The 27,813-nt window shown below is 32.4% G+C and overlaps 1 protein-coding gene across 2 annotated transcripts in view; it reads right to left on the bottom strand.

The window, feature by feature from the left end:
• Positions 1–6,305: 6,305 nt before the first annotated feature.
• The window catches only part of fbxl2 (F-box and leucine-rich repeat protein 2), a 56,972-nt gene continuing 35,464 nt past the window's right edge, over positions 6,306–27,813 (bottom strand). Inside the window, exons 5-14 of one of the 2 annotated variants that reach the window (XM_062047289.1) lie at positions 26,620–26,714; positions 26,382–26,546; positions 20,934–21,060; positions 20,734–20,808; positions 20,534–20,664; positions 14,382–14,442; positions 14,272–14,316; positions 14,150–14,206; positions 13,863–14,075; positions 6,306–8,282 (exon numbers count right to left, since the gene is read on the bottom strand). In XM_062047289.1, the coding sequence (XP_061903273.1) occupies positions 8,175–8,282; positions 13,863–14,075; positions 14,150–14,206; positions 14,272–14,316; positions 14,382–14,442; positions 20,534–20,664; positions 20,734–20,808; positions 20,934–21,060; positions 26,382–26,546; positions 26,620–26,714 (1,077 nt within the window). In that variant the 3' untranslated portion in view covers positions 6,306–8,174. The remainder of the gene's footprint in view (positions 8,283–13,862; positions 14,076–14,149; positions 14,207–14,271; positions 14,317–14,381; positions 14,443–20,533; positions 20,665–20,733; positions 20,809–20,933; positions 21,061–26,381; positions 26,547–26,619; positions 26,715–27,813) is intronic. The other variant, XM_062047291.1, reaches the window with a different exon arrangement.

The following is a 27,813-nucleotide window of genomic DNA, read 5'->3' as shown; positions in this document are numbered from 1 at the left end:
GCATCAACCGCTGGAAGCTAGGGGGGGCGGGGGGGGGGGGGGGTCCTCAGCCACCGCACAGCTGCCCGAGCTAACGCCTGATTAAAAATAACTCACGTAACCCTTGTGTAATCTTCATATTGTTGTTACTCAGCCAGCGTTTGTGGGTCTGATGGGGCCGTTGCATTTTGTGGCTTTTAATGCTTCACAATCAAACACTTTTATGTTAAAATACTGAACAGATGTTTACCTTATCCCAGGGGTCGGCAACCCGCGGCTCTAGAGCCGCATGCGGCTCTTTAGCGCCGCCCTAGTGGCTCTCTGGAGCTTTTTCAAAAATGTATGAAAAATGAAAACAGATGAGGGGAAAAAAATATATTTTTTGTTTTAATATGGTTTCTGTATGAGGACAAACATGACACAAACCTCCCTCATTGTTATAAAGCACACTGTTTATATTAAACATGCTTCACTGATTCGAGTATTTGGCGAGCGTCGTTTTGTCCTATTAATTTTGGCGGTCCTTGAACTCACCGTAGTTTGTTTACATCAGGGTGTCCAAACTTTTTCCACTGAGGACCGCACACGGAAAAATTAAAGCATGTGGGGGACCATTTTGATATTTTTCATTTTCAAACCATAACAAAATATATGCATTTTTTATTTATTTTACCTATAGGGGTCCCGGGGACCATAAAGGGTCTCAGTCATTAAAATGTTAAAAATAAGTCAGATTATTATTATTTTTTAATTATTTAACGCTTACAGTAAATCTCTATATCAACTTCAAGTTGATATAAAGTAATACAAATTAAAAGAAATGTTTTATGGCTTTTCTGTCAAAAACAACTTAGTTTTTTTATAGTAAAACTGAAATATGCAGTATTAAGTAATTAGAGCCCTAAAAGATCAATAATGCAGGACACCATTGATTTTAGTTATTTCATATTTTTGAGTAATCACTGTGAAAAGATAAATAAAAAATCAATAAATATATCACATGTGAATAATGTTGTATAATAGACTGTATTTATATTATTCCCATGTGAATAATGCTGTATAATAGACTGTATTTATATTATTGACATGTGAATAATGCTGTATAATAGACTGTATTTATATTATGCACATGTGAATAATGCTGTATAATAGACTGTATTTATATTATTCACATGTGAATAAGGCTGTATAATAGACTGTATTTATATTATTCACATGTGAATAATGCTGTATGATAGACTGTATTTATATTATTCACATGTGAATAATGCTGTATAATAGACTGTATTTATATTATTCACATGTGAATAATGCTGTATGATAGACTGTATTTATATTATGCACATGTGAATAATGCTGTATGATAGACTGTATTTATATTATTCACATGTGAATAATGCTGTATAATAGACTGTATTTATATTATTCACACGTGAATAATGCTGTATGATAGACTGTGTCTATATTATTCACATGTAAAAAAATACCTAAGTGTTTATTGTCTATTGTGAGCGAACTGTGGTGCTGAATTTCCCCCAGGGATTAATAAAGTACTTTCTATTTTATTCTATTCTATTATACCATAATAAATAAATGTAAGTTTCTCAATACTCGACCTGTTTTTTGTGCCTTTAAAAAATAATCATAAATTTACTTTAAAACGCTTTCTACCTCCAACAACCACAACGCTGTGAAAACTATGATGCTGTGCTCCAAATTTGGATTATTTACGGAATTTGTGTGAGCGTCTGGCTTTACATTTTGTTACATATACATATTTTGCATATATATATATAAATATATACATATATATATTTTTATTTATTTTATTTTTTATATTATAATTTTTTTTCCTAGGGAGAGGAAAGTCTGTGCTCCTCTGCTTAGGCTGCTGCCCCCGCGACCCGACCTCAGGTAAGCGGAAGAAAACGGATGGATGGAAATATTTTGCATTCTATTTTAGTGACTTTATTGAGTTTACAACCCCCTGGCGCTGTTTTGTACTGTTTCTGTACTTGTTTTAATTATTTTTATTTCTTTGATTGTGTGTAAATGTTATAAATTATAAATAAAGGTTTTGATCATCCCAAAAAAACTAAATGCTACAGTAACCACGTGACAATGTGAGCAGAACAGTAAACTGCACCATAAAACAGTTAACAAATCATATGTGGGCGTGTCTGCAGTCTACACGGATTTTTGTCGCCACCTATTGGTCATTAGATGACATGACATTAGTTATCCATCCCATTGTCTGCTGTAAAAATGACAATAGATTTTATGGTCAAATGTACATTATTTTTACAGCTCATTACTGTAAATTGAAAATAACTCGACTGCAAAATTCTGTTGACTGAGCTGCCAGTTTGGGTTTTTTTTACCGTAAAATATATAGTTGTTTTTGACGGTGTATTACTGTAAATCAAGGGTGTCGCATCGCATTTATTGCTGCCATAATATACGAATTTGCCGACATATTTTATTATTATATATATTTTTAACGTAGATTTTACAGTAAAAAAAAAATCCGAAATTTACTGTAAAAATATAGTGTTTTTTTGGTTGTTTTTTTTTTACAACATTTTACTGTAAATGGAAAACCAGTAACACTTTTGTTTTTATTCAGGCCTTTTTATACCATGAAAAATGTGGTGCCCTTTTTCCATTTACAGTAATACACTGTAAAGAAAAAAAAAACGAACTGTAGATTTTATGGTAAGACAAAAAAATGGTAGCTTAGTTGACAGAACTTACTGTAACAAAAAAACAGTGGTAAAGGTTTTTACAATTTACAGTAAAATGCTGTAAAACCCACCATGAATATACATGTTTACAATGTACATTTTGATGGATACCTTGCTTTAAAATCATAAATATTTATTTTTATTTTAACACAAAAACATTTGGAAAGTATGGTAATGTAATATTTGTTGCAATATTGGATACTATTAAAGTTTAAACTATATGCAATGTCATGCAGTACTTTTTTTTTTTAAACCTTGATACTGTTCTTCAGTTTACAGGAAGACACCGTAAAAAAATAAATGTATATATATATATATATATATATATATATATATATATATATATATATATATATATATATATATATATATATATATATATATATATATATATATATATGTACACATATATATATACACACCTATAAATATATACATATATATATATATATATGTATATATATATATATATACATTTATACATATACACACATATATATATACATACATACATATATATGCACACACACATATATACATATACACACCTATAAATATATACATACATATATATATACATATATGTATATATATATACACATTTATACATATATATACACATATATATACATACATATATATACACACACACACACATATATATATATACATACATATATAGACACATATATATACATATATATAGACACATATATAGACTATATATATATAGTACATCTATCAATATACATATATATATTTATATGTATATATATGCATATTTATATGTATATATATACATATATATATGCATATATATATATATACATATATATATATATATACATATATATGTATATATATATATATATATATATATATATATATATATGTATATATATTTATTATATATATATTTATTATATATATATATATATATTTATTATATATACACATATATAATAGATTTTTGTCAAAAAGATAAAAACAAATATATTTATTAAGAAAATATTATTGCTGTATTATTTCCAGGCGTTCACGTGCCATATAAGATCATGTGGCGGGCCAGATATGGCCCCCGGGCCTTAAATTTGATACCTGTGCTGTAAATGGAAAAACGGTACCACATTTTTTACAGTAAAAAAAGTCAGCTCAGTAGTCAGAAGTAAAAAAAATAAATAATTGTTTTTTCCATTTAAGTTGTAAAATTTAAAAAAAGTGTATAATATACAGTAAAATTATGGTGACTGTTTTGCTAATTCTTTACAGTAAAATCCACCGTATAAATATATATATATATATACTAGTCAAATGCATAGAACTAGCAGCCAAACAAACAAAAAAAACGTTTCATGGTTGCTGAATTTTATTGACCCATCTGTTGATTTTGTCAAACACAAGACTGTTGGAAGAGTTGTCCAGGGGAGGGCGCTGGCGTCACAGCTGGTTTCTCTTTGTCTCACTGCGTCCATAATCCTGCCGGAAGTCTCTTCGCACTACACAGTAGTCCGTTGTCCGGGGCAAGACGGAAAGATGAAGTCAAAACAGGGATGCGAGTCACTTGTTTGTCAAATGCCAGGACTTTGTGTGATTGTCAGAGAAAAGGTGCTTTCAGTCCCAGTCATAGTTTGCCATGACAGTGATTGGTGCTGCACTCATCCACCCACCTCAGCAGGACGTAAACAAATGCTCAAATAGGAGCGAGTGCACACGGCTGTTGCCATGGTAACACCTGGCAAACATTATAAGTCTTTTCCCCTTCCAGACTCAAATCTCTCCCCTGTGGTCTCACAGAAAAAAACACTTTTTTTTTTGTTGGGCCGACCTCAGTTGGGCGTCATTTTTTCGCGTTGCAAAAACATTTTCTGTACAAATATTAAAGGATTCGCATCCGAATCCCGATTCTCATTCATCCAGATTCTAAATCGATTCATTAAAAAAAAAGTATATATATATATATATATATATATATATATATATATATATATATATATATATATATATATATATATATATATATATATATATATATATATATATATATATATATATACATACATATTATATATATATGTATATATATATATATATACACATATTATATATATATGTATGTATGTATGTATGTGTGTATATATATATATATATATATATATATATATATATATATATATATATATATATATATATATATATATATATATATATATATATATATATATACACACATACATACACATATGTAAACGCACATGTATATATACACATATATACACATATATATATATACACATATATACACATATATGCATACATAGGCATATATATATATAAACATATATATGCATATATACACAAATATATGCATATATATACATATGCATATATATACATATATACACACATACTGTATATATATATATACACACATATGTATATATGCATATATATACACATATATGCATATATATACATACACATATATATACACACATATACATACATACACACCTATACATATATACACATGAGCATATATATATATACATATATATATACACAAACATATATATATATACATATGCATACATAAATACACATATATATGCATATATATATATATATATATATATATATATATATATATGCATATATATATATATGTATTAAAATTTGCGATTCTTATTCATCCAGATTCCAAATCAATTCATAACATTAAAACATTTATTTCTAAAAAAACAACCAAAAAAACAACTTTTTGGCGGTGCACAAAAATATCGATTCATTAAAAAAAATTATAATATAAATTATTATCACCTAGATTCTAAATCGATTCATAATTTTCATAAATCAATTAATATATATATATATTTTTAAATATGTTCCAAATTTTTTTTAATTTAAATATAAGTTTTTGGGCTGCCCAAAAAAATCGATTCACATTCAAATCGCAATTCTTATTCGTCTAGATTATAAATTGATTCATCATTTTCAAAAATTGATTAAAAAAAAATTAGATATATTTTTTTATTAAAAAATTATTTTTGGGGTGCACAAAAAAAAAATCAATTCACATCCGAATTGTGATTCTTATTCACCCCGATTCTAAATTCATTATCAATTTTCAAAAATCTATAATAAATACATACACACACAAATATATATATATATATATATATATATATATATATATATATACATACATATAGATATATACAGTATATATATAAATACATATAGATGTATACATACATGTAGATATATATAGATATATACATACATATAGATATATACAGTATATATATAAATACATATAGATGTATACATACATGTAGATATATATACACATACATATATACATACATATATACATACATATAGATGTATACATACATGTAGATATATATACACATACATATATATACATACATATATACATACATACATATACTGTATAAATATATACATACATACATATATATACATATATATATACATACATATATACATACATATATATATATACATACATATATACATACATATATATATATGCATACATATATACATACATATCAGTGGCGTGCAGTCACTAGAGGCAGGGGAGGCACGGCCTCACCTGCCATCATGGAAAGAAAAAAAAAGTAAAAAGAAAAAAAAAAACATTAAATTGTTATATGTATCCAGTGATTATACTAAAGTTATTTTCCATTTAACTTCACCAGTTTTAGATTATTTTTATTTTTATTTTCACATTTGCCGTTCAAATACTGAGAAGAGACGGTGCGGTGATCAGCAGCCAGTTGAGGCACGTCACTGCGTTGTGCCTCGCCCTCAACATGGATTGTGCGCAATGACTCGGCTAACTGCTGGCCTGCTGTGCAGTGAGAGTGTATTGCTATATGAATTATATTATACATTTCCATAGTTTAGTTAGCTGAGGTATATAATGTACAGTGTATTTTGTCAACAACTGTATGTGTGGAACGTATTTTTAGTGCTGAGCGATCATAAAACTGCTGCCAAGACACACTGTGTGAGGCTCGTCTCATAACCCCGCCTCCTGGTGCCGGTTAACACTCCCGCCGCAGAATGCATCGCCCGACGGGAGCGCCACACCAACCAAAGCCCACACCCAAACCCTCCACGTGCAAAACCGAATCCACCCCAAAAAAAGTCACTTAACAAGAAGCCAAAAAGTGCAAAAACAACAATGCTCGCGCGGCGCGCCGGAGGAGCCGTGAACGGGGACACAACATTAGGTACACCTGCAGAATGCAGCGCGGATTTCATATTTCATTCATTAACAACGCTCCCGCATTTATAAGTAAAGGTAAGACCATAATAACGTTTTTTTAATTAAATGTGCTTTATTGTGTGCTACAGTTTGTAAGTGTAAAGTTAAGGTTAGGTTAAAGTACCAATGATTGTCACACACACACACTAGGTGTGGTGAAATTTGTACTCTGCATTTGACCCATCCCCTTGTTCACCCCCTGGGAGGTGAGGGGAGCAGTGGGCAGCAGCGGCGCCGTGCCTGGGAATACATTTTTGGTGATTTAACCCCCAATTCCAACCCTTGATGCTGAGTGCCAAGCAGGGAAGAATGCTGGTATGAGCTTTTAAACATAACCCGTTAACTGCTGCCAATCAAATGGTGAATAAGATACTCTTTAGGGTTCATATGTTTGTAAATCTGACTGTGATGAAGTCAGTGCCTCACCTGACATGAACCTCACCGCACGCCACTGATATATATATATATATATGTATATATAGTACATATCTGTGCATATATAAATATATATTTAAAAATATGTGTTCAGGCCTTCTCCATGCAACAAGAAGTTTTTTGTTTTTTTTAACTTGTAACCTGTTTTAAAAAAGTTTCATTATCATTATTATAGCCAATCATACATTGCAAGAATCGTGTTGAATGGAATCGTCACCGCAGAATTCGGAATCGGATGGAATGGTTCGGTGCCCAAAGAGTCCCACCCCTAACACTTATGTCACATGGCCCCTTTGTCTACTTCCTGTTACCTTGCACGCCACACAGCAGCTCTAGAAGGCGTCTGGATCTCGTCCACGCTGCGTGCCTATTGGCTGAAGCAGGACGAGTGGAGAGATGGCTCACGCCATCGCCGTCCCAGAAGAGAAAAAAGTCTACTTTTACTTTGAGACGCGGCGCTGCAGTCCGGCCGAGAGAAGCCTTTTTTTTTTTTTGTCCGAATGTAGATGAGGAAGCCAGAGTCCGTCCGTCCTTGTTGTCCCTCCACGCTGGTGAGCTGACGGGGGGGGGGGAGGGAGGAAAAAGGGGCGCGTCGTGGAGCCCCCGCAGTGGCGATATGTCCGTGTGATGACCTGTGGTCGAGTCGGGTCCAGCCCCCTCCTTTCCTTTCAGAGCAGCAGCACCTGCAGGCACAGGTGGCCCCCCCTGGCCCTCCACTGTCAGAGGATGATGCAGCAGCGGCACAGACGCTGGCCGCCGCCGTGCACCGAGGGAGGGGGCGTGACCGGGGCAAAGTAGGCGTGGACCTTGATCTCTGGAAGATGGGCCTGCCACGGCAAAAGACAGCCATTAACACTGACCCACCCGAGGAAGAGGACTCGTCAATTTCTCAGTGTCCATAAACATCCCACGGGCGGCCGTTTGGGAAGTCACCTTTTCAAGGCGCACAGGTTAGCAAATATTTGGACTCGGGGTTGCCACATGGAGAGAAACAAATGTGTCTGCACTATTATTAATGTACAACTATTAATGTGCACTATTATTAATGTACAACTATTAATGTACACTATCAATAACATACAACAACTAATGTACAACTATTAATGTACACTATCAATAATATACAACCACTAATGTACAACTATTATTGTGCACTATTATTAATGTACAACTATTAATGTGCACTATTATCAATGTACAACTATTAATGTGCACTATTATTAATGTACAACTATTGATGTACACTATCAATAATATACAACCACTATTAATGTACAACTATTATTGTGCACTATTATTAATGTACAACTATTAATGTACAACTATTAATGTGCACTATTATTAATGTACAACTATTAATGTACACTATCAATAATATACAACCACTAATGTACAACTATTATTGTGCACTATTATTAATGTACAACTATGAATGTACACTATCAATAATATACAACCAGTAATGTACAACTATTAATGTGCACTATTATTAATGTACAACTATTAATGTACACTATCAATAATATACAACCACTAATGTACAACTATTATTGTGCACTATTATTAATGTACAACTATTAATGTACACTATCAATAATATACAACCACTAATTTACAACTATTATTGTGCACTATTATTAATGTACAACTATGAATGTACACTATCAATAATATACAACCACTAATGTACAACTATTAATGTGCACTATTATTAATGTACAACTACTAATGTACACTATCAATAATATACAACCACTAATGTACAACTATTATTGTGCACTATTATTAATGTACAACTATTAATGTACACTATCAATAATATACAACCACTGATGTACAACTATTATTGTGCACTATTAATGTACAACTATTAATGTACACTATCAATAATATACAACCACTAATGTACAACTATTAATGCGCACTATTATTAATGTACACTATCAATAATATACAACCACTAATGTACAACTATTATTGTGCACTATTATTAATGTACAACTATTAATGTGCACTATTATTAATGTACAACCATTATTAATGTACAACTATTATTGTGCACTATTATTAATGTACAAATATAATTGTGCACTATTATTAATGTACAACTATTATTGTGCACTATTATTAATGTACAACTATTATTGTGCACTATTATTAATGTACAAATATTATTGTGCACTATTATTAATGTACAACTATTATTGTGCACTATTATTAATGTACAACTATTAATGTGCACTATTATTAATGTACAACTATTAATGTACACTATCAATAATATACAACCATTATTAATGTACAACTGTTATTGTGCACTATTATTAATGTACAACCATTGTTAATGTACAACTATTATTGTGCACTATTATTAATGTACAACTTTTAATGTACACTATTATTAATGTACAACTATTAATGTGCACTATTAATGTACACTATTATTAATGTACAACTATTAATGTGCACTATTATTAATGTACAACTATTAATGTACACTATCAATAATATAGAACCATTATTAATGTACAACTATTATTGTGCACTATTATTAATGTACAACTATTATTGTACACTATTATTAATGTACAACTATTAATGTACACTATTATTGAGAAACACTATTAATGTGCACTATTATTAATGTACAACTTTTGTGTGCACAATTATTAATGTACAACTATTATTGTGCACTATTACTAATGTACAACCACTATTAATGTACAACTATTATTGTGCACTATTACTAATGTACAACCACTATTAATGTACAACTATTATTGTGCACTATTACTCATGTACAACCATTATTAATGTACAACTATTATTGTGCACTATTATTAATGTACAAATATTAATGTACACTATTATTAATGTACAACTATTATTAATGTACAACTATTAATGCACATTATTATTAATGTACACTATTATTAATGTACATTATTATAAATGTACAACTATTGTTAATGTACAACTATTAGCATGCACTATTATTGAGAAACACTATTAATGTACACTATTATTAATGTACAACTATTATTAATGCACAACTATTAATGCACATTATTATTAATGTACACTATTATTAATGTACATTATTATAAATGTACAACTATTGTTAATGTGCAACAATTAGTGTGCACTATTATTGAGAAACACTATTATTGTACACTATTATTAATGTATAACTAATATTGTGCACTAATATTAATGTACAACTATTAGTGTACAACATTATTAATGTATAACTATTATTGTGCACTAATATTAATGTACAACTATTATTGGGCACTATCATTGAGAAACGCTATTATTGTGCACTATTATTGTGCACTATTATTAATGTATACTAATATTGTGCACTATTTTTCATGTACAACTATTATTATGCACTAATATTAATGTACAACTATTATTATGCACTAATATTAATGTACAACTATTAATGTGCACTATTATTAATGTACAACTATTTATGTACACTATCAATAATATACAACCATTATTAATGTACAACTATTATTGTGCACTATTATTAATGTACAACTATTATTGTGCACTATTATTAATGTACAACTATGAATGTACACTATTATTGAGAAACACTATTAATGTGCACTATTATTAATGTACAACTATTGTGTGTGCTATTATTAATGTACAACTATTATTGTGCACTATTATTAATGTACAACAGTTTTTAATGTACAACTATTATTGTGCACTATTATTAATGTACAACTATTAATGTACATTATTATTGAGAAACACTATTAATGTGCACTATTATTAATGTAGAACTATTGTGTGCGCTATTATTAATGTACAACTATTATGTGCACTTTTATTAATGTACAACTATTAATGTACACTATTAATGTACACTATTAATGTACAACTATTAATGTGTACTATTATTAATGTACAACTATTAATGTACACTATTAATGTACACTATTAATGTACAACTATTAATGTGTACTATTATTAATGTACAACTATTAATGTTCACTATTATTAATGTACAACTATTATTAATGTACAACTATTATTAATGTACAACTATTAATGCACATTATTATTAATGTACACTATTTATTTATTTTTATTTTTTATTTTTTTTATTTTTTTATAATGTCCTGCCCAGCTTCTCGGGCAAATCATATAGCAGATGTAGATGCCCATATCGGCTGTTCAGATTTACTTTACAAAAGAGAAGTGTACACTATTTTCAATGTACATTATTATCAATGTACAACTATTGATAATGTACAGCTGCTGTTAATGTACAACTATTAGTGTGCATTATTATTGTGAAACACTATTATTGTACACTATTATTAATGTATAACTAATATTGTGCACTAATATTAATGTACAACTATTAGTGTACAACATTATTCATGTATAACTATTATTGTGCACTATCATTGAGAAACGCTATTATTGTGCACTATTATTAATGTATACTAATATTATGCACTATTATTCATGTACAACTATTATTATGCACTAATATTAATGTGCAACTATTATTATGCACTAATATTAATGTACAAGTACTAATGTACACTACTATTAATTTACAATATTATCAATGTACATTATTATTATTGTACAACTACAACTATTAGTGTGCACTATTATTGAGAACCACTATTATTGTACACTATTATTCATGTATAACTAATATTGAGCACTAATATTGATGTACAACTGTTAGTGTACAACATTATTAATGTATAACTATTATTAGTGTACAACTGTTAGTGTACAACTGTTAGTGTACAACATTATTAATGTATAACTATTATTAATGTACAACTATTATTGTGCAGTGTTATTGAGATATGCTATTATTGTACACTATTATTCATGTACAACTATTATTATGCACTAATATTAATGTACAACTGTTAGTGGGCACTATTATTGTACACCATTATTAATGTACAACTATTATTCATGTACAACTATTATTATGCACTAATATTAATGTACAACTATTAGTGTGCACTATTAATGTACAACTATTAGTGTGCACTATTATTCATGTACAACTATTATTATGCACTAATATTAATGTACAACTGTTAGTGGGCACTATTATTGTACACCATTATTAATGTACAACTATTATTCATGTACAACTATTATTATGCACTAATATTAATGTACAACTATTAGTGTGCACTATTATTGTACACCATTATTAATGTACAACTGTTAGTGGGCACTATTATTGTACACCATTATTAATGTACAACTATTATTCATGTACAACTATTATTATGCACTAATATTAATGTACAACTATTAGTGTGCACTATTATTGTACACCATTATTAATGTACAACTATTAGTGTGCACTATTATTGTACACCATTATTAATGTACAACTATTAGTGTGCACTATTATTGTACACCATTATTAATGTACAACTATTAGTGTGCACTATTATTGTACACCATTATTAATGTACAACTATTATTCATGTACAACTATTATTATGCACTAATATTAATGTACAACTATTAGTATGCACTATTATTGTACACCATTATTAATGTACAACTATTAGTGTGCACTATTATTGTACACCATTATTAATGTACAACTATTAATGTGCACTATTATTGTACACCATTATTAATGTACAACTATTATTCATGTACAACTATTATTATGCACTAATATTAATGTACAACTATTAGTGTGCACTATTATTGTACACCATTATTAATGTACAACTATTATTCATGTACAACTATTATTATGCACTAATATTAATGTACAACTATTAGTGTGCACTATTATTGTACACCATTATTAATGTACAACTATTAGTGTGCACTATTATTGTACACCATTATTAATGTACAACTATTAGTGTGCACTATTATTCATGTACAACTATTATTATGCACTAATATTAATGTACAACTGTTAGTGGGCACTATTATTGTACACCATTATTAATGTACAACTATTATTATGCACTAATATTAATGTACAACTATTAGTGTGCACTATTATTGTACACCATTATTAATGTACAACTATTAGTGTGCACTATTATTGTACACCATTATTAATGTACAACTATTAATGTGCACTATTATTGTACACCATTATTAATGTACAACTATTATTCATGTACAACTATTATTATGCACTAATATTAATGTACAACTATTAGTGTGCACTATTATTGTACACCATTATTAATGTACAACTATTAGTGTGCACTATTATTGTATACCATTATTAATGTACAACCATTAGTGTGCATTGCTATTGAGAAAGGCCATTAGTGCACACAAGTTAGTCCCACTTGACAGCGTGTGTCCAAGGAAGACTTTGGGCAAATGAAGGCCACACCACACCACACCACACCACTGACCCGGATGCGCTTGATGCCGGCCCGGGTGACCTGCTGGCAGTCGTAGAGCTCGATGCGCTCCAGCCGGTGGCAGCTCTTCAAGTGTTCCAGGGTCCCGTCAGTGATGAGGGGGCAGTTGTCCAGCTCCACCACCGTGAGGCGCTCCTGGCCACAGGCGCTGGCGCTCAGCGCGCGGATGCCGTCGTCCGTGATGAGCTCGCAGTGAGACAGGGACTGCGCAGAGGACGAGGCACAGTGAGGGCGGCAGAAGGAAGCAAAGCACGAGTGGAGGACTTGGGGACGTGTACCAATGCCTGCAGGCGAGGACAGTGGATGGACAGCTGGACCAGGGTGTGGTCGGTCACCTGGGAGAGGACACGCGCACTCAAGGACACGCCGGCAGCTTCAGCCTCAAATATTCATGACTTACCAAAATACATTCTTCCAAGTCCATTTTTTCCAGCTCGTGGCAGTTCTGTCAGGGGGAAAGACAGAAGGTGAGGAGGAGGAAAAGGGAGGAGGACACACGGGACACCTCACCCTGGCCAGCACAGTGAAGCCAGCGTCTGTCACATGGGAGCATCGTGCCGCTTCAAGGATCCTGGGAAGATTCAAGACTTTTAAAGCCTGTCCCTCCTGAGATGGTGTACAGGCTAGTCAGTTCACATTGTTACCAATTCATGTATCTCTTTAGTCAACTGCAGTCTCCTAGTGGCAAATACCAGCCCAAGTCAGGGATTAGCACCAATAATAAGAACAGCTGTGGCTGTAGGCAATCTCCTGATATTGCTATTTTTAAATAACTCTAAAGTAGCTGCATTACATTTTTTTAAATCCATCCATCCATCCATTTTCTACCGCATTTGTATTTTCTAATGAACTACACAGGATGGCTGTAGCTGTATTATTTTCTAATGAACTACACAGGATGGCTGTAGCTGCATTTACATTTTCTAAATAACTCTACAAGATGGCAGTAGCTGCATTTGTATTTTCTAAATAACTCTACATGATGGCAGTAGCTGTGTTTGTATTTTCTAATAAACTTCACAGGATGGCAGTAGCTGCATCTACATTTTCTAATGAACTCTACAAGATGGAAGTAGCTGTATTTATATTTTCTAATGAACTATACATGATGGCAGTAGCTGTATTTACATTTTCTAATGAACTCTACAAGATGGCAGTAGCCGCATTTGTATTTTCTAATGAACTACACAGGATGGCAATAGCTGTATTGTATGTTCTAATCAACTACACAGGATGGCAGTAGCTGTATTTTCTAATTAAATTTAAAGGATGGTAGTAGCTGTATTTTTTTCTAACTACACAGGGTGGCAGTAGCTGCATTTACATTTTCTAAATAACTCAACAAGATGGCAGTAGCTTCATTTGTATTTTCTAATTGACTATACACGATGGCAGTAGCTGCATTTGTATTTTCTAATAAACTTCCCAGGATGGCAGTAGCTGCATCTACATTTTCTAATTAACTCTACAAGATGGCAGTAGCTGCATTTGTATTTTCTAATGAACTTCCCAGGATGGCAGTAGCTGCATCTACATTTTCTAATTAACTCTACAAGATGGCAGTAGCTGCATTTGTATTTTCTAATAAACTTCACAGGATGGCAGTAGCTGTATTTATATTTTCTAATGAACTCTACAAGATGGCAGTAGCCGCATTTGTATTTTCTAATGAACTACACAGGATGGCAATAGATGTATTTGTATGTTCTTATCAACTACACAGAATGGCAGTAGCTGTATTTTCTAATTCAATTTACAGGATGGTAGTAGCTGTATTTTTTTTCTAATTAACTACACAGGATGGCAGTAGCTGCATTTACATTTTCTAAATAACTCAATAAGATGGCAGTAGCTGCATTTGTAGTTTCTAATTAACTATACATGATGGCAGTAGCTGTATTTATATTTTCTAATGAACTATACATGATGGCAGTAGCTGTATTTATATTTTCTAATGAACTCTACAAGATGGCAGTAGCTGTATTTATATTTTCTAATGAACTCTACAAGATGGCAGTAGACGCATTTGTATTTTCTAATGAACTACACAGGATGGCAATAGCTGTATTTGTATGTTCTTATCAACTACACAGGATGGCAGTAGCTGTATTTTCTAATTCAATTTACAAGATGGTAGTAGCTGTATTTTTTTCTAATTAACTACACAGGATGGCAGTAGCTGCATTTACATTTTCTAAATAACTCAACAAGATGGCAGTAGCTGCATTTGTAGTTTCTAATTAACTATACATGATGGCAGTAGCTGTATTTATATTTTCTAATGAACTCTACAAGATGGCAGTAGCTGTATTTATATTTTCTAATGAACTCTACAAGATGGCAGTAGCTGCATTTGTATTTTCTAATGAACTCTACAAGATGGCAGTAGCTGTATTTATATTTTCTAATGAACTATACATGATGGCAGTAGCTGTATTTATATTTTCTAATGAACTCTACAAGATGGCAGTAGCCGCATTTGTATTTTCTAATGAACTACACAGGATAGCAGTAGCTGTATTTGTATGTTCTAATCAACTACACAGGATGGCAGTAGCTGTATTTTCTAATTAAATTTAAAGGATGGTAGTAGCTGTATTTTTTTCTAACTACACAGGATGGCTGTAGCTGCATTTACATTTTCTAAATAACTCAACAAGATGGCAGTAGCTGCATTTGTATTTTCTAATTGACTATACACGATGGCAGTAGCTGCATTTGTATTTTCTAATAAACTTCCCAGGATGGCAGTAGCTGCATCTACATTTTCTAATTAACTCTACAAGATGGCAGTAGCTGCATTTGTATTTTCTAATAAACTTCACAGGATGGCAGTAGCTGTATTTTCTAATTCAATTTACAGGATGGTAGTAGCTGTATTTTTTTTCTAATTAACTACACAGGATGGCAGTAGCTGCATTTGTATTTTCTAATGAACTCTACAAGATGGCAGTAGCTGCATTTGTATTTTCTAATTGACTATACATGATGGCAGTAGCTGTATTTATATTTTCTAATGAACTCTACAAGATGGCAGTAGCCGCATTTGTATTTTCTGATGAACTACACAGGATGGCAGTAGCTGTATTTGTATGTTCTAATCAACTACACAGGATGGCAGTAGCTGTATTTTCTAATTAATTTTACAGAATGGTAGTAGCTGTATTTTTTTCTAATTAACTACACAAGATGGCAGTAGCTGCATTTACATTTTCTAAATAACTCAACAAGATGGCAGTAGCTGCATTTGTATTTTCTAATTGACTATACACAATGGCAGTAGCTGTATTTGTATTTTCTAATAAACTTCACAGGATGGCAGTAGCTGCATCTACATTTTCTAATTAACTCTACAAGATGGCAGTAGCTGCATTTGTATTTTCTAATTGACTATACACAATGGCAGTAGCTGCATTTGTATTTTCTAATGAACTCTACAAGATGGCAGTAGCTGTATTTATATTTTCTAATGAACTCTACAAGATGGCAGTAGCCGCATTTGTATTTTCTAATGAACTACACAGGATGGCAATAGTTGTACTTGTATGTTCTTATCAACTACACAGGATGGCAGTAGCTGTATTTTCTAATTCAATTTACACGATGGTAGTAGCTGTATTTTTTTCTAATTAACTACACAGGATGGCAGTAGCTGCATTTACATTTTCTAAATAACTCAACAAGATGGCAGTAGCTGCATTTGTATTTTCTAATTGACTATACACAATGGCAGTAGCTGTATTTGTATTTTCTAATAAACTTCACAGGATGGCAGTAGCTGCATCTACATTTTCTAATTAACTCTACAAGCTGGCAGTAGCTGCATTTGTATTTTCTAATGAACTCTACAAGATGGCAGTAGCTGTATTTATATTTTCTAATGAACTCTACAAGATGGCAGTAGCCGCATTTGTATTTTCTAATGAACTACACAGGATGGCAATAGTTGTACTTGTATGTTCTTATCAACTACACAGGATGGCAGTAGCTGTATTTTCTAATTCAATTTACACGATGGTAGTAGCTGTATTTTTTTCTAATTAACTACACAGGATGGCAGTAGCTGCATTTACATTTTCTAAATAACTCAACAAGATGGCAGTAGCTGCATTTGTATTTTCTAATTGACTATACACAATGGCAGTAGCTGTATTTGTATTTTCTAATTAACTCTACAAGATGGCAGAAGCTGCATCTACATTTTCTAATTAACTCTACAAGATGGCAGTAGCTGCATTTGTATTTTCTAATGAACTCTACAAGATGGCAGTAGCTGTATTTATATTTTCTAATGAACTCTACAAGATGGCAGTAGCCGCATTTGTATTTTCTAATGAACTACACAGGATGGCAATAGTTGTACTTGTATGTTCTTATCAACTACACAGGATGGCAGTAGCTGTATTTTCTAATTCAATTTACACGATGGTAGTAGCTGTATTTTTTTCTAATTAACTACACAGGATGGCAGTAGCTGCATTTACATTTTCTAAATAACTCAACAAGATGGCAGTAGCTGCATTTGTATTTTCTAATTGACTATACACAATGGCAGTAGCTGTATTTGTATTTTCTAATAAACTTCACAGGATGGCAGTAGCTGCATCTACATTTTCTAATTAACTCTACAAGATGGCAGTAGCTGCATTTGTATTTTCTAATGAACTCTACAAGATGGCAGTAGCTGTATTTATATTTTCTAATGAACTCTACAAGATGGCAGTAGCCGCATTTGTATTTTCTAATGAACTACACAGGATGGCAATAGTTGTACTTGTATGTTCTTATCAACTACACAGGATGGCAGTAGCTGTATTTTCTAATTAAATTTAAAGGATGGTAGTAGCTGTATTTTTTTCTAACTACACAGGATGGCTGTAGCTGCATTTACATTTTCTAAATAACTCAACAAGATGGCAGTAGCTGCATTTGTATTTTCTAATTGACTATACACGATGGCAGTAGCTGCATTTGTATTTTCTAATAAACTTCCCAGGATGGCAGTAGCTGCATCTACATTTTCTAATTAACTCTACAAGATGGCAGTAGCTGCATTTGTATTTTCTAATAAACTTCACAGGATGGCAGTAGCTGTATTTTCTAATTCAATTTACAGGATGGTAGTAGCTGTATTTTTTTTCTAATTAACTACACAGGATGGCAGTAGCTGCATTTGTATTTTCTAATGAACTCTACAAGATGGCAGTAGCTGCATTTGTATTTTCTAATTGACTATACATGATGGCAGTAGCTGTATTTATATTTTCTAATGAACTCTACAAGATGGCAGTAGCCGCATTTGTATTTTCTTATCAACTACACAGGATGGCAATAGCTGTATTTGTATGTTCTTATCAACTACACAGGATGGCAGTAGCTGTATTTTCTAATTCAATTTACACGATGGTAGCAGCTGTATTTTTTTCTAATTAACTACACAGGATGGCAGTAGCTGCATTTACATTTTCTAAATAACTCAACAAGATGGCAGTAGCTGCATTTGTATTTTCTAATTGACTATACACAATGGCAGTAGCTGTATTTGTATTTTCTAATTAACTCTACAAGATGGCAGAAGCTGCATCTACATTTTCTAATTAACTCTACAAGATGGCAGTAGCTGCATTTGTATTTTCTAATGAACTCTACAAGATGGCAGTAGCTGTATTTATATTTTCTAATGAACTCTACAAGATGGCAGTAGCCGCATTTGTATTTTCTAATGAACTCTACAAGATGGCAGTAGCTGTATTTATATTTTCTAATGAACTCTACAAGATGGCAGTAGCCGCATTTGTATTTTCTAATTAACTACACAGGATGGCAGTAGCTGTATTTGTATGTTCTAATCAACTACACAGGATGGCAGTAGCTGTATTTTCTAATTCAATTTACACGATGGTAGTAGCTGTATTTATTTCTAATTAACTACACAGGATGGCAGTAGCTGCATTTACATTTTCTAAATAACTCAACAAGATGGCAGTAGCTGCATTTGTATTTTCTAATTGACTATACACAATGGCAGTAGCTGTATTTGTATTTTCTAATAAACTTCACAGGATGGCAGTAGCTGCATCTACATTTTCTAATTAACTCTACAAGCTGGCAGTAGCTGCATTTGTATTTTCTAATGAACTCTACAAGATGGCAGTAGCCGCATTTGTATTTTCTAATGAACTACACAGGATGGCAGTAGCCGCATTTGTATGTTCTAATCAACTACACAGGATGGCAGTAGCTGTATTTTCCAATTAATTTTACAGGATGGTAGCAGCTGTATTTTTTCTATAATTAACTACTCAGGATGGCAGTAGCTGCATTGACATTTTCTAATGAACTCTACAAGATGGCAGTAGCTGCATTGGCATTTTCTAATGAACTCTACAAGATGGCAGTAGCTGCAGTTGTAGTCAGATGACAGTGATGTATCTGTGTGTGATTCAAATGTTGGTGTGTTTACAGTCACCTCATCTGCGGCGTTAATGCCGACTTAGCAGTTCCTTCACCGCTACGACAACATTGGTTCTACTGTTGTTCAACATACTTTTTCATATGTGACCATGTGTTTTCCTTTCCACTTTTTCATGCACTCCAAATGATCATCACAGTAAACGCTCTATATTGAGATGATTTAAGGTGACTGTGCTGGTGTTCCTCACTTGAGTCGGGGACAGTTGAGTCCGAGTGCGGTGAGGGCCACGTCGGTGATGTTGCTGCACCCGGACACACACAGGATCTGCAGCTTGTGGCATCCTCGGCACAGATTCACCAGGCCGTCGTCCGTGATCTGCTGCAGGTGACAAAGCGACACGTGTGCGCGTCATATTGTACCATAGTGCCGGGCCAGTGTTTGTCTCACCATGCAAGACTGCATGTTGATGGTGGTGAGCTCTTGGCAGTGCTTCTGGAGGTGCTTCAAGGCGCCGTCATCCAGCTGGAGGACAGCAACACTAAATTGTCTTCCTTGATAATATTTCATTTCTACGGCACCTTTCTCAACACTCAAAGGTGGCTGAAGTGTATGGTTGTTGGAGACTAAATGCAGCCGAGCCAGCGTACCTGCGTGCAGCCTCTGAGGAACAGCGCTCGTAAGGCCGTGCAGCCTCGAGCCAGAGCGTCGATGCCGTCGCGTGTGATCTGGTCACACCAGGACAGATTCAGCGTCTCCAGCATTTTGCAGCCGTCACTGAGCAAGGACACACACACACAAGTCATTTGTAAACTATTAGTTACTAGCAACTGTTAGTGCGTACTATTAATGAAAACAACTATTAATGTGCATGCACCATTCCTGGGTAAATATTAGTGTGCACTATTATTTTAAAAAACTATTAATGTGCATGCACTATTACGGGGTAAATATTAGTGTGCACTATCATTGAAAAACATATTGGTGTACATGCACTATTATGGGGTAAATATTAGTGTGCACTATTATTGAAAAACATAGTGTACATGCACTATTACTGGGTAAGTATTAGTGTGCACTATTATTGAAAAAACTATTAATGTACATGCACTATTATTGGGTAAATATTAGTGTGCACTATTATTGAAAAAATATTAGTGTACATGCACTGTCACTTGGTAGTTATTATTGTGCACTATTATTGAAAAAAATATTAGTGTACATGCACTATTACTGGGTAAATATTATTGTGCACTGTGCACTATTAAATAAAAAACAACTATTAGTGTACATGCACTATTATTGGGTAAATATTACTGTGCACTATTAATGAAAACAACTATTAGTGTACATGCACTATTATTGGGTAAATATTAGTGTGCACTATTATTGAAAAAAATAGTGTACATGCACTATTACTGGGTAAATATTATTGTGCACTGTGCACTATTAAATCAAAAACACAACTATTAGTGTACATGCACTATTATTGGGTAAATATTACTGTGCACTATTAATGAAAACAACTATTAGTGTACATGCACTATTACTGGGTAATTACTAGTGTGCACTATTATTGAAAAACAACTATTAATGTGCATGCACTGTTACTGGGTAACTATTAGTGTGTACTATTATTGAAACAAACTATTAGTGTGCATGCACTATTACTGGGTAACTATTAGTGTGTACTATTATTGAAAACAACTATTAATGTGCATGCACCATTACTGGGTAAATATTAGTGTGCACTATTCTAAAAAACAACAACAACTATTAATGTGCATGCACTATTACGGGGTAAATATTAGTGTGCACTATTATTGAAAAAAATATTAGTGTACATTAGTGTACATGCACTATTACTGGGTAAGTATTAGTGTGTACTATTATTGAAAACAACTATTAATGTGTATGCACCATTACTGGGTAAATATTAGTGTGCAATATTATTTAAAAAAAAACTATTAATGTGCATGCACTATTACGGGGTAAATATTAGTGTGCACTATTATTTAAAAAAACATTAGTGTACATGCACTATTACTGGGTAAGTATTAGTGTGCACTATTATTGAAAAAAAACTATTAGTGTACATGCACTATTATTGGGTAAATATTAGTGTGTACTATTATTAAAAACAACTATTAATGTGCATGCACCATTACTGGGTAAATATTAGTGTGCACTATTATTTAAAAAAACAGTTTACATGCACTATTACTGGGTAAGTATTAGTGTGCACTATTATGGAAAAAACTATTAGTGTACATACACTATTATTGGGTAAATATTAGTGTGCACTATTATTGAAAAAATATTAGTGTACATGCACTATCACCTGGGGTAGTTAATAGTGTGCACCTATTATTGAAAAAACTATTAGCGTACATGCACTATTATTGGGTAAATATTAGTGTGCACTATTATTGAAAACATATTAGTGTGCATGCACTATTACTGGGTAATTATTAGTGTGCATTATTATTGGGGGGAAACTATTAGTGTACATGCACTATTACTGGGTAATTATTAGTGTGCACTATCATTGAAAAAAATATTAGTAAATATTAGTATGCACTATTATTGAAAAAAACTATTAATGTGCATGCACTGTTACGGGGTAAATATTAGTGTGCACTATTATTTTTAAAAATATTAGTAAATATCAGTGTGCACTAATATTGGGAAAAAAAACTATTAGTGTACATGCACTAATACTAATGCTACTACTGTAAACTATTATTGAAAATACATTATATATATATATATTATATATATATATATATATATATATATATATATATATGTATAATATAGTATAATAATAAATAATAGATAATATAATATAGTATATATTTTATATGCTGTACACTACTAATGACAAACTATTAGTGTACACTATTATTGAAAAAAAAATATTTGATGTACACTACTATTGAAAAAAAACAATAGTTGTGCGTTAGTACGGAATAAACTATGAGTATACACTGCTACTAAGTAGCTATTATTGTGCACTACTATCGTGAGTTTGAACTATAATTGTGAAACTATTGGTGTGCACTATTACTAAAGAAAACTGTTACTTTGCAATATTATCAGAAAACTGTATGTGTCGCACTATTATTAGGCAACAATTAATGTGCACTATAAATGAATAAACTTTTAGGCATCTATTAATATTATTGAAGTACACTATTAGTGTGCACTAATAATAGACAACTATTAGTGTGCACTACTATTATGCAATATTAGTATTCAGTATTGTGAAACTATTAGTTTCACAATACTGAATACTAGAATTGTAAATAATTTAGTGCACACTATTATTGCCAACTATTAGTTCGCACTGTTATCGTAAACAAATGTGTGTGCACTATTTTTGGGCAACTATTAATATGCATTATCACTGGGAAAACTATAAGTGTGCCATTTTACTGAAAAAAATAATTGCATGAACTACTATTGAAAAAGCCCTATTGGTGTGCACTATTATTGGGAAACGATAAGTATGTACTATTAGTATGCACTATATATTACGCACTATTATTGAAAAACAATATAAGTGTGCACAATTAATGGACAATTATTATTGTGCACTTATTTGAAACAACTATTAGTGTGCACTATTATTGTGCAACTATTACTTTGCATTATTACCGGGAAATTATAAGTGTGCACTATTACTGGGCAATTATTATTGTGCACTATTATTGACAAACTATTAGTGTGCACTATGACTACACCGTATTAGTATTCCTTGTCTCCACTATTATGGGTGCAACTATTTGTATGCACTATTACTAGGATACTATATGTTTCCGTTATTACTGGGCAATTATTATTGTGCACTACTATTGAAACACTATTAGTGTGCACTATTAGTACACAGTATTAGTATTCCGTATTGTGAAACTATTAGTTTGCACTATTATTGAAAAACACTATAAGTGTGCACAATTAATGGACAATTATTATTGTGCACTATTATTGAAAACAACTATTAGTGTGCACTATTATTGTGCAAACTATTAGTTTGCATATTACTGGGAAATTATAAGTGTGCATTATTTATGCAGTATTAGTATTCAGTATTGTGAAACTTTAGGTTGCACTATTATTGTAAAAACTGTGTAAACTATCATTGAAACACTATTGGTGTGCACTATTAGTACACAGTATTAGTATTCTGTATGTGAAAAATATTAGTTTGCACTGTTATTGGTAAAACAATTGCATTATTACTTGGAAATTATAAGTGTGCACTATACTGGGCAATTATTATTGACAAACTATTAGTGTGCACTATGACTACACAATATTAGTATTCAGTATTGTGAAACTATTAGTTTGCACTATTATGTAAAAACTTTGTGTGCACTATTATTGAGCAACTATTGTATGCAGTATGCACTAATATGGGAAACGATAAGTGTGTATTATTAGTTTGCACTATTATTGAAAACCACTATAGGTGTGCACATTTAATGGGCAATTATTATTGTGCACTATTATTGAAACCAACTCTTAGTGTGCACAATTATTGTGCAACTATTACTTTGCATTATTACTTGGAATTATAAATGTGTACTGTTACTGGGCAATTATTATTGACAAACTATTAGTGTGCACTATAACTACACAGTATTAGTATTCAGTATTGTGAAACTGTTAGTTTGCACTATTATTGTAAAAACTTTGTGTGCACTATTATTGAGCAACTATTTGTATGCATAATTACTAGGATACTATAAGTTCACTATTACTGGGCAATTATTATTGTGCACTATTATTGAAACACCATTAGTGTGCACTATTAGTACTCATTATTAGTATTCCGTATTGTGAAACTATGAGTTTGCACTATTATTGTAAAAACTTTGTGTGCACTATTATTGAGCAACTACTTGTATGCAGTATGCACTAATATTGGGGAACGATAAGAGTGTACTATTAATTTGCACTATTATTGAAAAACACTATAAGTGTGCACAATTAATGGACAATTATTATTGTGCGCTATTATTGAAAACCACTAGTACTGTGCACTATTGTGCAACAATTAGTTTGCATTATTACTGGGAAATTATAAGTGTGCACTATTGCTGGGCAATTATTAATGTGCACTATTATTGACAAACTATTAGTGTGCACCATGACTACACAATGTTAGTATTCAGTATTGTGAAACTAATATTTTGTACTACTATTGTAAAAACTTTGTCTCCACTATTATTGAGCAACCAGTTGTATGCATTATTACTAGGATATTGTAAGTTCACTATTAGTGTACAATTATTATTGTGCACTAATATTAGTGTGCACTATTAGTACTCAGTATTAGTATTCAGCATTGTGAAAAACACTTTAAGTGTGCACAATTATTTTTGTGCACTATTATTGAAAACAACTAGTACTGCGCACTATTATTGTGCAACAATTAGTTTGCACTATTACTGGGCAATTATAAGTGTGCACTATTACTGGGCAATTATTAGTGTGCACTATGACTACACAGTGTTAGTATTCAGTATTGTGAAACTAATATTTTGTACTATTATTGTAAAAAAATTGTCTCCACTATTATTGAGCAACTAGTTGTATGCATTATTAATAGGATAAGTTCACTGTTAGTGTACAATTATTATTGTGCCCTACTATTAGTGTGCACTATTAGTATTTCGCATTGTGAAACTATTATTTTGCACTATTATTGAAAAACACCATAAGGGTGCACATTTAATAGACAATTGTTATTGTGCACTTTTATTGTTAACAACTATTAGTGTGCACTATTATTGGGCAACAAGTAGTTTGCATTATTAGTAGGAAATTATAAGCGTGCACTATTTACGCAGTATTCAGTATTCAGTATTCTGAAAATATTAGTTTGCATTATCATTGTAAAAACCTTATGTGCACTATTGTTGGGCAACTATTTATATGCATTCTCACTGGGATACTATTATTGTGCACTATTATTGAAACACTATTAGTGTGCACTATTGTGGTTTTTACGTACTCTGACTGCCTGCTTTGCATAAAAAAAGAAGAATGGAGGTAGGTGAAGTAGTGAGCTGTCAAAGAAGCGTGTCTACCTGAGGGCCTTGAGGGAATGGTTGCTGATGGACACACAGGAGGTGAGATCAAGGTTCTTGAGCTTGGAACAAAACTTGCTGAGGCTGAGGCAGGTGCTGTCGGTGATCTTGGTGCAACCGTTCAGGTTCAACACTTCGATGTTTCGACAGTTCTGTGCAAAAGTCCTGAGGAGGACGGGCAAACAGTGTTTAGTGGACGTCGAGCGTTGCTGTGAGTGAGGGGGGGCCAGGGCCTTACTTCATGGAGGCGTCCCCCACGCTGAGGCAGCCTCTGAGGCTCAACTGCCTCAGGAAGCCGCCGCAACGCTTGGAAATGTTCTCCACCACGCGGCCCTGAGGGACACACAGGCGAGACAGGAAGGTTAGGAGGGAAGAGGATCAGCTGTGAGCCACGTCTGACCCAGCACTAAGCCTCAGCCCAACACACATACTGGTTATCATTTGGAATGGGGACCAAGTTTTTGATCATCACTTGTGGGCACCACCCTTTCTACAGGTTGTGGAGGCATAAAAAAAAATTAAGGCAAAATGGCCACTGCCCAGTTAGCTCATACACGTCTTTAAATCTCTGGATTGATGAAGTAATGTGCTGATCATTCTTACTGGGGACTCTGGGGAAAAAAAGAGTTCATATGGTTCATGGGGACCACATTTAAATACACTACCGTTCAAAAGTTTGGGGTCACATTGAAATGTCCTTATTTTTTAAGGAAAAGCACTGTACTTTTCAATGAAGATAACTTTAAACTAGTCTTAACTTGAAAGAAATACACTCTATACATTGCTAATGTGGTAAATGACTATTGTAGCTGCAAATGTCTGTTTTTTGGTGCAATATCTACATAGGTGTATAGAGGCCCATTTCCAGCAACTATCACTCCAGTGTTCTAATGGTATAATGTGTTTGCTCATTGGCTCAGAAGGCTAATTGATGATTAGAAAACCCTTGTGCAATCATGTTCACACATCTAAAAACAGTTTAGCTCTTTACAAAAGCTATAAAACTGACCTTCCTTTGAGCAGATTGAGTTTCTGGAGCATCACATTTGTGGGGTCAATTAAACGTTTAAAATAGCCAGAAAAAGAGAACTTTCATCTGAAACTCGACAGTCTATTCTTGTTCTTAGAAATGAAGGCTATTCCACAAAATTGTTTGGGTGACCCCAAACTTTTCAACGGTAGTGTAATTTTGCATAATTCACACAAATCAGTACGTGACTACTGAGGACCATTAAAAAAAAAAAAAAAAGTTTGAAAGTCTCACACTCAAACTAACCAGTAAACATGTTTTATGGGCCAAAGCTTAAAAATCCCTTAGGCATCTTCAGAATGGATCTGACTATCATTTAAAAAGGTTTCCCTTTCCGTGGATCGATTGGTACCGGGCCGCACAAGAAATTAAAAAAAAAAAAAAAAAAAAAAAGTTTTTTTA

This window comes from Entelurus aequoreus, linkage group LG05 (assembly GCF_033978785.1).
Source record: "Entelurus aequoreus isolate RoL-2023_Sb linkage group LG05, RoL_Eaeq_v1.1, whole genome shotgun sequence".
Taxonomy (NCBI): domain Eukaryota; kingdom Metazoa; phylum Chordata; class Actinopteri; order Syngnathiformes; family Syngnathidae; genus Entelurus; species Entelurus aequoreus.
The sequence above is the reverse complement of the archived record's forward strand: the minus strand, read 5'-3'. Positions and strand labels throughout refer to the sequence as shown.